This window comes from Peromyscus eremicus, chromosome 14 (genome assembly GCF_949786415.1).
Source record: "Peromyscus eremicus chromosome 14, PerEre_H2_v1, whole genome shotgun sequence".
Taxonomy (NCBI): Eukaryota; Metazoa; Chordata; class Mammalia; order Rodentia; family Cricetidae; genus Peromyscus; species Peromyscus eremicus.
This window is the reverse complement of record NC_081430.1, coordinates 59,439,384-59,451,935: the sequence shown is the minus strand read 5'-3', so window position 1 is coordinate 59,451,935 and position 12,552 is coordinate 59,439,384. Positions and strand designations below refer to the sequence as shown.

The following is a 12,552-nucleotide window of genomic DNA, read 5'->3' as shown; positions in this document are numbered from 1 at the left end:
GCCCCCTGAGGAATCCTGCAGGTGACAAGTCCTCCTGTCTGCTTTCTGAGAACCTACTGTGAATCCCCATAAGCCATGTCATGAGCTCTGTACACCAGGAAGGAATGTTTTCTTTACTCTGCTCCATTCTTCTTCGGTCTTGCTCTCCTGGGTTTCTCCCTGGAGTGACTTGAGTGGAGAGGCGCTCTCTGGTCTCTGGAGTCCGAGCTGTGTTTTCTAAGCATCTGGCTTCCTTTTGTTGGCCTCATTGTTTGCTGTGGTGGTTTCTTGAGAAGGGACTTGTGAGTGACCTGGATCACCTGTGGAGAGTGTCAAGCTGCAGGTAACTTGCTGGGGTTTTTGACATTGCAGCTCCTGTGTTTTCCTTCTTCACAGAGCTGCAGAGATGAGTGTTTGTGGTGTTGATTTGTTCTTTGCTTTTTATGTTTCTGGGGATCCAGGGCCTTGTGTGAGCTGAGCGTACACTGGTGCTGCACCCCACCCAGCTCGCCTTGGCATTTGTCAAGGCCTCAGGCCTCTGTGAGGAGACTCCCTAAGGAGCAGAGCACCCACTGTGGAAGGAAGGACTTTTCCATTTCACAGAGTGCTGCCTCATTACCAGGGGATGCAGCAGGTCCCGGGGGTGGCATTGGCCCACTGGGGACCACAGGAGCTGCCCCGAGTACACAGTGCTCCCTGTAGCTCAGAGAGCTTCCATCAGTGCATTCCCCCCACGTGCTCTTCACTGGGTTATGCCTGCTTCTGTGGGTTATTGCAGTTCTTAGATTACGGTTCTTATTTTCACTGCTAGGGTTCAGACATGAGCTTCACATTCTGCCCCTGAGCTGCTCCACACACAGCCCTTTTGTCATGATACATTTTGCACCAGTCACCTGGGCAGGCCTGGTACTTGTGGTCTTCCTGAGTAGCTGGGATCATAGGGGTGCATGCTACCAGGCCTGGCTATTGCAGTTCCAGTTTTCACTTTAAAATACTATTTTTATGTGTATGCATCTATGTGTGTGCCATGTGTGCACGCCATGTATGTATGGAAGCCTGCAGAGGCCAGGTGCTGTGAGCTGCCCAGTGTGGGCTAGGAACCAAACTTGGGTCCTTTAGAAGAGCAGCAAGTGTTTTTAATCACTGAACCATCTCTCTAATGCCCAGTGCATGAGAGAGAGAAAGAGAGAGAGAGAGAGAGAGAGAGAGAGAGAGAGAGAGAGAGAGAGAGAGGTGTCCATGTGTGTATAGTCATGTATGGAGACTGGAGAATTAGTTCTCCCCTTACACCCTTGTGTGGGTTCTGGGGATAGAACTCAGATCATCAGACTTGCACCCCCAAGCCATCACATTAGCCCTATTTGGGTTCTTAACATTTACATTTTGTACTCTGTCTCTGTGATAGAACTTTGCCGGCTCTATAATACAGAGAGAAATAGCTTTGTATTTGTCACAGGCTCTAGGGAAATTGTTTATTTATTTCATGTGCATTGGTGTTTTGCCTGCATGTATGTTGTGAAGATGCCATATCCCCTAGAACTGGAGTTACAGACAGGTGTGAGCTGCCATGTGGGTGCTGGGAATTGAACCTGGGTCCTCTGGAAAAGCAGCCAGTGCTCTTAACCACTGACCCATCTCTCCAGCCCCAATTAGGTTATATTTAAAATCGCTTATCCTTTCTCTTTTTTTCTTCCTTTTAATTTTTAAATTTTGTTTTTGTCAATGTGTGTGTGTATATTCTGCTTTTTCTGTGTGTGACGTGTGTGCAGTGCCCATGGAGGCCAGAAGAGGGCGTCACATCCCCAGGTTCTGGGGTCAGAAGTAACTGAGCTGCCTGGTGGGAGTGCCAGGAACCAAGCCTGAGCCGTCTCTCCAGCCCCTGCTCATTTGTAATTGACCACACAGAAGTTCTGCTTTGTCATTTGACCTCTAGGAGTAAACACATATAATTCAGAAACTTTTATTCTCCTCAAACCAACTCAACTCAGATTGTATGTCGATGTAACACAGTAAGAGTTGATGCCGTCCAGTCTCAGGTAGGGGTGCTGTGAGGAAGTAGAAAACTTTATTTGGCCGTGTCAGAAGTGAGTCTCTTGGGCACCAACACAAATGGTACTGGTGAACTCAACAGCAGACCTCAAGCACAGGCCGCAGCTGGGCTCCTTTCTTCCTCCTCTATGGCTGTGGGTCATGACCCATTTGGGTGCCAAATGACCCTTTCACAGGGGTTGTGTATCAGGTATCCTGCATATCAGATATTTACATTACTATTCATAACAGTAGCAATATTACAGTTTTGAATGAAATCATCTTATGGTTGGGGGATCACAACATGAGGAACTGTATTGAAGGGTCCCAGCATCAGGAAGATGGAGAACCGCTGCTCTGTGGACTGTGACAACTCTGTGCACTGCCCCCTCCCTCACAGCTGCTGCCTGACACTCAGGGAAACAGTGACAAAATCAGGACCCAGAAGCACCCAGGCCCACGTGTGCGGCCCCTTCCTAAGTGTCAGCCGCTAGGGACCTGAGAAGGCAGACAGTGACAGGGTCACAGGATTACAGTGAGAACAGTGTGGATGCCCAGAGAACGTGTTACACAGGCACGTGGACGCAGATGAGCTGCAAGTTAGTAAGCAGGCATCCAAAGGGTAAAAGCAGCCTGGGGGAAACTGAGGCGAGGGAGGGCAGAGGCAGAGCGGAGGGTAAAGCGGAAGCGGCTCACTGAAGGTGCTGGCCAGGCGTCCTGGTGCCACCCGACGGCGGAAGCTCATCCCGGGAGCGCGCGGCACCCGCTCTGCTGTGGGACTGTCGTTCACAGGGAAGGAAAGGCTTCCAGAATACTGAGGGCTTTATCAGGATAGTTTCGTCTTTGTACTGCTGGCGAACGGGAATTTGGTGTGTAGATCGGTAGGTAACCCCACACAGCTAAGGAGAGGGCACGGCAGACAGTGACTGACAGTCTCCTGGAACAGAGAGGGACATTCGTGTCAGCAGGTGCTGTACAGGATGTAATACTGGGTCCTAGCCAAGACATCCCTAAGCCATCGCCATAGTTAACTCACCTACATCTGTGTGTGTGTTGGTACGAATGTGGCACATGCGCGTATGGGGGTTAGAGGGCAAGTTGCAGGCATCATTTCTCTATCACGAAGGTCCCAGGGATCAAACTTAGGTGCTCTGGCTTGATGGCCATTACATTTACCCATGGAGCCATCTCTCTGGCTCCTGGGTTCTTAATAAGTTAATCTAAGTAGCTGTATGTGGCAAGAGACTACTATATTAGATAAAGGAGCCTTGGGAATAGAAATTAGCTTGTTTTTAATTATATATCGTGAGCCATACTACATACAAATTGTTTGTTTTGAGGTGGTGGCCTAGAACTCGGCATCCCTTTGCTACAGCCTCCCTAGCCCCGAGCTTACAATTCTGTGGCATGTTGTTGGTTCTGTTTCAGTGGAGTTGTGCTTTGTATCTGGTTCCCTTGTGTCTGTGGGGCCTCTGCTGGCTCCCACCTCCGTCTTCAGCTCCTTCGTCCCTCTGCCGTTATTAGGTTTGGTCTAAACTCACTCTCTCTTAAGCGTTTGTCATTAGTCTTCATTTGAGGTTACAGTTTATCTCCTTCTGGTTCTCCTTTAGTTAAATCCGTTCCTCATTTCTTCCTGGTTTTGTTTTTGTCTGGTGTTTTTTCCGCTGTGGCATTTGGTTCCTGCTGTTCCCTTTCTTTATGTCACATCTTCCCCACCTTTCCTTTTCTCTTCCCATCTTTTCTAGTCTGACATTGTAGCTCAGGCTGACCTTGAACTCACAATACTCCAGCTTTGCCTTTCTGAGCGTGCTACACCTGACCTTTCTCTTTCCCCTTTAGTGTCTGTGTGAGGGTGTTTATTTCAGGTTCCGTGTTGTGCTAGTTTTCTCCTGCTGTTTGTCTTCTGGTTTTGTGGCAGAATCCCTGTTGCACTGCAGGGCTCCCCCCGTGTGGCTGCATGTGTCTGCACACATGCTTCTGCCTCGGGTGCGGAACATGTTTTGTTCTGTGTGGTGCTGCTGGTGCTGCTGGAAACAGACTTGAGCATGACTTTGGTGGACATCTTTTCTTGCTTTCAAAATAGTCTTTAATGATTTTATTCTCAGGGTTGTGAATATGCTTCAGCCCAGCATTTGGGCATAGAGAGGCAGTTGACAGGGTGGGCTCTGGGCGGCTCTGGGCTGTGTGACTGCCATTTGCTGTGGTAGCTGGCTCTGTATAGGCTGCTCAGCTTCGATGTGCAGAGTAGATTGTTAGCCTGCAAACAGTCGGCCCCACCTCTTCCCTGGCTCCATCACTGCTCCTGAAGATCCTCCTGGCAGCTACTCCATGCTGCAGTCCCTCGATCTCCTTTTGTATTTCTCCTTAGCACTCTCCACAGACCACAGTGTGGTGCTGTCTGAGGCAGCACTGCATTCACTGTTGGGATGTCTCTCTTTTTTTTAAAGAGAGTGTGAGCGCGCACACAGGCTAGAAGAGAGCGTCCGATCCCTGAGCTGGAGTTGCAGGCATTTGTGGGACCCCTGGCTGTTATGTGGTTGCTGGGATCCAGAGATTGCATAGCGAGCACCCTGACCTAGTGAACCGTCTCCCTAACTCTTCAGTGGTGGTTCCTGTGGCTGAGGAGCCTCCTCAGGAGGCGGCAGGGAACCTTGGCAGGGGCAGGAGTTGCAGAGCTGCTGGGAGGGGTGGCTCCTCTCGGGGTGACTGGGGTCCCCGTGAGCCCGCGGGGACAGTTAACTTACTCTGTCTATCTCACCAACAGAGACATTAAGCCTGACAATGTCCTTTTGGACGTGAACGGTCATATCCGCCTGGCTGACTTTGGATCATGTTTGAAGATGAATGATGACGGAACTGTAGGTATTATTTTGTTGAAGATCACCATTTGCTTTTGAGTTTGACTTGTAGTTAAAAGGGGGTTAAATGTTTAGTTTGACATAAAATTAAGAAAACCAAGTTGTTTAATGTAAATTAAGAAAATGAATCTGTTTAGGAGACAATTGAAAATTTCTATTTGGAGAATTTTTAAAGTTTGAAAATCATATGTGTATGTGCATGCTGTGTGCTGATGTGTATGTATGAGTGTACAGGTGTGCATGCTGTGTGCTGATGTGTATGTATGAGTGTACAGGTGTGCATGCTGTGTGCAGATGTGTATGTATGAGTGTACAGTGTGCATGCTGTGTGCAGATGTGTATGTATGAGTGTACAAGTGTGCATGCTGTGTGCAGATGTGTACGTATGAGTGTACAGTGTGCATGCTGTGTGCAGATGTGTATGTATGAGTGTACAGTGTGCATGCTGTGTGCAGATGTGTATGTATGAGTGTACAGGTGTGCATGCTGTGTGCTGATGTGTATGTATGAGTGTACAGGTGTGCATGCTGTGTGCAGATGTGTATGTATGAGTGTACAGTGTGCATGCTGTGTGCAGATGTGTATGTATGAGTGTACAAGTGTGCATGCTGTGTGCAGATGTGTACGTATGAGTGTACAGGTGTGCATGCTGTGTGCAGATGTGTATGTATGAGTGTACAGGTGTGCATGCATGTGTACACGTGTCGGCCGGAAGACAGCTCTGGGTGTCATTCCTCAAAAGCTACCCACCTTTTCTTTTGGAGACGGAGTCCCTCAATGGCCTAGAACTCACAGAGTGGACTCTGTCGGCTGGCCAGTAGGCCACCTGTCCTCCCTCCCCAGCACCAGGGTTACAATGGCCTGCCACCATGGGCCACCCCACCCCCACTGCCCAGCTTCTTTTAACAATGTGGATTATGACGATAGAGCACAAGATTCTCATTCTTGTAAGGAAAGCAGTTTACCTACTGGACTGTCTTTCTCTTTTGTTTTTGTGTTGACATATGGGTGCCACTGGGGATTTGTCAGGTTCCTCAGACCCCTGGGTGACTAAGCATGCCACACTGCAGCAAGTGAGGCCGGCCCCTTCCTCCTTTGAAAAGCCCTATCCATCTGGGAGGGCCGGCTCCCTCTGCTCCAGGTAGCTTTCTGCCAGGTGAGCTTTCTCTTGTTATTGCTGGCCTAAAAACTGGCTCCTTTGTACAGAGTGCTGTGAGCCCAGCTGTGGGACAGGAGGGTGCCTGGCTCAGCTGGTACCTAAGGTCAGATCAGTACTGCAGCTAAGTGGCCTATGGGTAGTTGGTCTGTCTTACCTCAGTGGTCAGTTCCCCAAAATGTTACTGCACTGTGTCATTGTGTTCTTTCCTGTGACCTCAGCAGCCCCTGCAGTCACGTACAGGAGGCTCTGCTCCTTTAAATTCTACACTTAAGTGTGATGCCAGATATTCCAAAAATGAGTGGCCCAGACATTTCCTACCAGTGTTTTTTCAAGTATCTAAGTGCAGACACCAGCTGACCATGCCGCACAGGCCGTGGGGCTCCAGCTGACCATGCTGCACAGACTGTGGAGCTGTTCACACACTCCTCCACTGTCCTGTGGGGTTTTGTTTGTTTGTTTGTTTTTGTTGTTGTTGTTTTAACCCCCACATTGACTTGTTGGTAGGTTGGTGCTGTGGTCAAATCTACTCTTCTGGTAATCAGAGAACAGTGTCACCCTACCACAGTGGACATATTCTTACCATCTTGCTGCTTGCAGCGACTGCAGGCTGTGTATGACCTGCTGTGATGACTCCCTGCTGTCCGTCCACTCTGAGTAGCATGTCTTACCCGGCTCACCCAGGGCACTGCTTGTCCCTCAGATGTTCTTTCCAAAGAAGACCCTAGAGAGTCTGGTCTCTTCTTAGATGGGCTTAGGACCACTGCCCCATTTCTGCCTAAGTCTCAGTCTTAGAAACTTAGCTACTGTGGTGGCCACAGCCCTGCTCTTGTCCCATCTGCTTATCTAACCCTGCCTTGCTTTCCTGTGATGATTGGCCCTCACTGAAAGCAGCGCTGATAGAGTTCCTCTGCTTCAGGCCTGTGTCTGCCGATGTGGATATTAGGGAACTGCTCTCTCTCTTTGGGGTAGTTACCACATTCTCAGGCCCCTGAGCAGAGACTCTCTTGGGAACCAGTTCATGCTGGGCCAACTTGCCTGTTTTCCTTCTAGACACTCAGGGTGGGCTGTGCTAGGAAGCTACAGCCCCTGAGGGCTTGTGAGAAGCCAGCATATGCTTTTCCTAAGGCTCTATGTTCAACAGGAAAGTCGAGGGCCGGCTGGTCGTGTGGCCCTAGACCACCCTGGGAGCATGGACAGCAGGTGTGGAGTTGCCTCTGGGGTCTCAGGCCCACTGGGAACTTCACAAAGTCTGAGTGCTACAAGAGTACTTGTGTATGTTGAGTTTTGAATACCTGGCCTCTGAATCCTGGTCACTCACCGCTTTTATTTCATGATTGTTTTGTTTTCTGTAGCTGCTAGATTCTACGGAAGGTGGGTGGAAATCTGTCATTAGTGGTGCGCTTGGGTTTCCCTTCATTGCCCCTTCTCCCTCCAAGGTTCAGTCTTCTGTGGCTGTGGGCACGCCTGACTACATCTCACCAGAGATCCTGCAGGCCATGGAGGATGGCATGGGCAAATACGGACCTGAGTGTGACTGGTGGTCGCTGGGCGTCTGCATGTATGAGATGCTGTATGGAGAAACGCCATTTTATGCAGAGTCACTGGTGGAGACCTACGGGAAGATCATGAACCATGAGGTGAGATACTGTATGCTGTTCTAGTGCTTGTACAGGCTGGTGTGTGTGTGTGTGTGTATGTGTGTGTGTGGGTGGAGGCTAATGGTGTTGAGGCCAGATGGGGTAGGGGGACAGGGAGAGGTGGGCAGGTGTTTGTGACATCATCAGCAGAGGACGTGCCACTGCACACACGAGACGGCAAGGAAGGGATGCTGGAAAGATGGCTCCTGTGTCCCTGACGGTGCCCGTGTTCACTGACTTCAGGCTCCGTGTAGGAGAAGCAGGCTTGTGTGGAACAGCCCATGTGTTCATTTAACTGTCGAGTGTGAAGAGCCTAGAGTGGTGTTGGGAGGTCCAGGTTGTCGACACTGGGGCTGTCAGTCCTGAGTGAGCTTGCCTTCATGTAGGGCATCATCACTTCTTCCTTCTTTCCCTTGTCAGGCTTTTCTTTTTCTCTCATTTTGTTTCCCTGTTTTCTCCGCCCTCATCTCTGCCCCACAGCACACACTTGATTGAACACAGGGCTTCTTCACACATGCGCGGTAGCCCCTACCACAGAGCCAATCACCCAGCCCTGTAGATTGTGGGGTAGGATTCCTTTCTCCTGCCCTGGCATGTATGTGTGTATGTGTGTGTGTGTGCCTACATACATCCCAGAAAACTGAGTTGTGTGTAGTTAACCTGTATTTCAGCCAGTCTCCCATTAATTGCTCATGTTGGGAGCAGATTGACATTAAAAACAATAAATTGCTTTACATTTCACTCCAAATCAAAGTAAAAACTATACTTAGAATATGTTCGGGGGGGACAGCTCCATCAATAAAGTGTGTGCTGTGCAGTCGTGCACACCTGATTGAAAGCCCCAGAACCCAAGTAAAAGACAGGTGTGGCGGGGCACAGCTGTAGCCCCATGGAGGGCCAGGTGTGGCGGGGCACAACTGTAGCCCCATGGAGGGCCAGGTGTGGCGGGGCACAACTGTAGCCCCATGGAGAGATAGGCACCCTGGAGCCAGCCAGTCCAGACAGATCAGTGCGGTCTAAGTTCTATAAGAGACTGTCTCAAAAAATAAGTAAATAAATAAAGGTGGAAGGTAATTGAGGGGAGGCCCCAACGTGGACCTTTGGTGTACATACGCACACGCGCACACACAACTCCACAAAATGAGGTAGATTTTTAACTTATAAATAAGTGCTTCCTAGAAAGACTTCATACAGTGCATACTCACCTCAAGTAGATGGCAGCTCAGTGCTCAGCCCTGCGGTGTGCTTCATGTGTGAATGGGTTTCTGTTCATGTTTTGGTATTTTTTTTCTGTAACACATAGGTACATGTTTCTCATTGTTGGTGTCTGTTCTATCCTTTCTAAACAAACCCCTTCTGGAGGAATTCAACTGAACACTTGTTCTCTTGGTCAGAGTGCAGATGGGAGGTATTAGGAGTTTTAATCTGTTCTTTGTTCCTGACAGTTAAGGAGTGTGTGGTTTGTAGTTTTCCTGCATCATGAAGTGTAGATACTTGAGGCTGTTTTCTTTTAAGAGTCAGTGTTGGCCTAACTGACTAGCACTGAGAGGCTCTGCCGCATGTCTCCCCAGCACACTTGTCTGTGTTTTCTGCTGTTTGGAGAGGCAGAAACCTGGTCTGTCTTTGTCATTTGTGGGCAGTAGTTAACAAGTCAGCTCCCATTGTTTGTTTATTTTAATGAATTCACTTACGTATGTGGGTGCGTGTGCCACAGCGTGTGTTGCAGCGTGTGTTGCAGCCCGCGGACAGCTCTGGGCTCTCTCCTCCCTTCACACGGGTTCTAGGGATCAAACTCTGTTTTCGAGGCTGCAAGGCAAGCAAGTGTTTTTACCTGTGGAGCCACAGGCCCAAGGGAACCATTTCCTTGTTTGCCTTTATGGAAATGAAATTCCCTAGCTTCGGATGACGTTCGGTTAGTTGTAAAGTAAGGATATTTCCTCTACTGTCTGCACATCTCAGGTTTTCCTGACTGTCCTCTGGCTGTCCCTTCTCCCCAGGAGCGATTTCAGTTCCCGTCCCATGTCACCGACGTCTCTGAGGAAGCAAAGGACCTTATTCAGAGGCTGATATGCAGTAGGGAACGGCGGCTTGGGCAGAACGGAATAGAGGACTTTAAAAAGCATGCATTCTTTGAAGGTCTAAATTGGGAAAATATACGAAACCTAGAAGCACCGTACATTCCCGACGTGAGCAGTCCTTCTGACACATCCAACTTCGACGTGGATGACGATGTGCTGAGAAACACGGTGAGTGCCCAGGCCGAGTCTCTCTGGGTTGCTTCATGGTGGGGCTAAGTGTCAGGCTACCGTTTGCCTAACAAGTCAGTAAGTGGCAGAATTGTTCTAATCTTTGGAAATCTTTGACAACTGAGCTGGAGAGCTGGCTCAGCAGTCAAGATCACCTGGTGCTCTTCCAGAGGACCCAGATTCTGGTCCCAGCATCCACCACATCAGGCAGCTCACGACTGTCTGCCACTCCAACTCTAGGGGGCCGACACCTTCCTCTGGTCTTCGCAGGCACCTGCATACATGTGCCATAGACACAGACACACACACGTAGAAGAAGAATTAAAGTAGCTGGGGGTGGAAGCACATGCCTTTAATTCTAGCACTCTCTGGTGGTAGGGGCAAGTAGATTTCTTTAAGTTCAAGGCCAGCTAGTCTACATATTGAGTTCCAGGCCTGCCCAATGTAAGACCCTGTCTAAAAACAAAATTGTTTTTTAATTTATTTTAAAGTCTTCAGCTTGGTCCTTAGTGTCTCTTTTAAAAGACAATGGATGACTCTTGAGACAAAAATTGTGCTCTTGTTACGGCACACATCTGAAAATACTGTATTTTGTACCTTTTTTGCAGTGTTGATTCATTATTGTGTGACAGCTTCGTTGTTATCATGGCTACTTTGTGTATATAAAGGAAGCCTGGCCTATAGGCCTCTCCCTGGTGAGCCGTCTTGCCAGCCCACATCAATTAATGCTGCTGGAACTCAGAGCAGTGACACAGTCAGAGGGGTTTTGAGCTGCTTTTGTGGCACGTGTTGTGTTGCTTATTGAAGGGAGATTTATTTCATTTGTGTTAATGTGTGTTCTCATGCAGGAAATATTACCTCCTGGCTCTCACACAGGCTTCTCTGGATTGCATTTGCCATTCATCGGTTTTACGTTCACAACAGAAAGGTATGGCTGGGTTGATGCCATAAGGGTAGGCACAGCCTGAGTGGGCTCTCAAGTGTCTGTTCATGTCCTAAGGGCTGAGAGGATGTCGCTCAAGAGAGAGAGATGCAGAGAGGCTTTTGTCCTCTATTGATTCCTATAGGTATATATCAGCACTAGCTGCCTTTTCTGTAAAGGGAGAATTAGTAAATGTAGTCATGTCACAATGTTTTGGTCAACAACAGACCACATACACAATGGTGGTCTGAAAAATCCCATTGACAATGATGCCAATGTCTGCCATTTGTGGTGATGCATTACCATTGTAAATACATATGTTCAGTGGTCATACTTGGCACTGATAACAGGTAACTCAGCTCACAGCTACAGCACACTCTGTTGTGTTGTGTAGTATACTTGTTCTGTGGAGAAGGCTCACTGCACAGCATCCCACCATGCTAGCAACAGTTTAGGTCACGTGTGTGCTCTGCAGTTCTGATGCATCTCTCTGTCCTGCACATGATTTGCTCTCAGGTTGTGTAAATACACTTCAGGCTGTTGGCACAAGATCATCTAACAGCACTTGCCAGAATGTGTCCCTGTCATTACACAATGGATGACTGTAGTACTCTTCTTCTGTTCTCTGTTACACATTTTTTTCTTCTCCAACCCCTTAAATGTATAAAAACTGAGGCTGGAGAGATATGTCAGCAGTTAAGAGCCTGGCTGCTCCTCCAGAGGACTGGGGTTCTATTACCAGCACCCACAGGGCAGCTCACAATCGTCTCTAACTCCCGTCCCAGGGGTTTTGATGCCCTCTTCTGGTCCCCTTGGGCACTGCAAGGATGTGCACAGGCATACATGCAAGCAAAACATTCATACACATACAGTAAAATGGAAAAATGGGAAAACTGGAAATGTAGCTCAATGGCAGTGCTTGGCCAGCATGCGCGAGGTCCTGGGTTCCATCCCTGGTGTGGGGGATGGGGAGTAGTGACATGTAGAAAACTTCCTGAGGCTCGCAGAAGGTACAGGATTTGGCCCACAGGCAGTAGTTGGTTGGCTCCTGTTTATAGGCTATCAGCTGGGAGGATTGATTCTAGTGAAAGCCAGTGGCGGCCACAGCTGTTTCCGCTCACGCTCGGTCAAGAAGTCTTCAGCACACACTGCTCGCTCACTTTGTCAGTGCTGCAGCCCCAGTTCCTAGTTCCCGTCCGTGGAGCTGGAATTCCGTTCCTCCTGTGGTGTAAATTTGGTGTTTCCAAGAACATCCACCCCTGTGTGGCCTCGGCCAGTGGCATCAGATTGGTGTTTGCGTCTGTCATGTCTGTCCCCGGTGAGCCTGTCTGTTGGCAAAGTTGTACGGTTGAGGACGTTCTGCCTCAGTTTTAGAAAGCAGCTGAGGTCCAAGAAGAAAGGACGGGGAGGTGAGAGTGAGGCGCGTCTTCTACCTGAGTTACAGGACTGGAGTCCTGGGACCTTCTAGGCCCACTCTGGCGGGGGTGTGGTTGTTCTGGAAGGGCATCTCTGCTCAGGCTGGTAGGGAGTCTGGGGATGTGGCATGTGGATCTCCTGTCTCCGATGCCACAGTGACTGCTGGCACCTCGTCACAGAAGAGTTCCAGGTGTTTTCAGTGACTCGGTGCCCTGAGTGCGTTCCAACTCATGGATACTAGTCACACTTGTGAGTCCCAGGCCTGCCTGTCAAGACACAGTGTGTAAGGATGGGCTTAGAACTCTCC

The 12,552-nt window shown here is 49.2% G+C and overlaps 1 protein-coding gene across 1 annotated transcript in view; it reads left to right on the top strand.

Moving 5' to 3' along the window:
* The window catches only part of Cdc42bpb (CDC42 binding protein kinase beta), a 78,437-nt gene that overhangs the window by 53,266 nt on the left and 12,619 nt on the right, over positions 1-12,552 (top strand). Inside the window, exons 6-9 of the mRNA XM_059279033.1 lie at positions 4,772-4,865; positions 7,461-7,661; positions 9,659-9,907; positions 10,756-10,835. Coding sequence (XP_059135016.1) covers positions 4,772-4,865; positions 7,461-7,661; positions 9,659-9,907; positions 10,756-10,835 — 624 coding nt within the window. The remainder of the gene's footprint in view (positions 1-4,771; positions 4,866-7,460; positions 7,662-9,658; positions 9,908-10,755; positions 10,836-12,552) is intronic.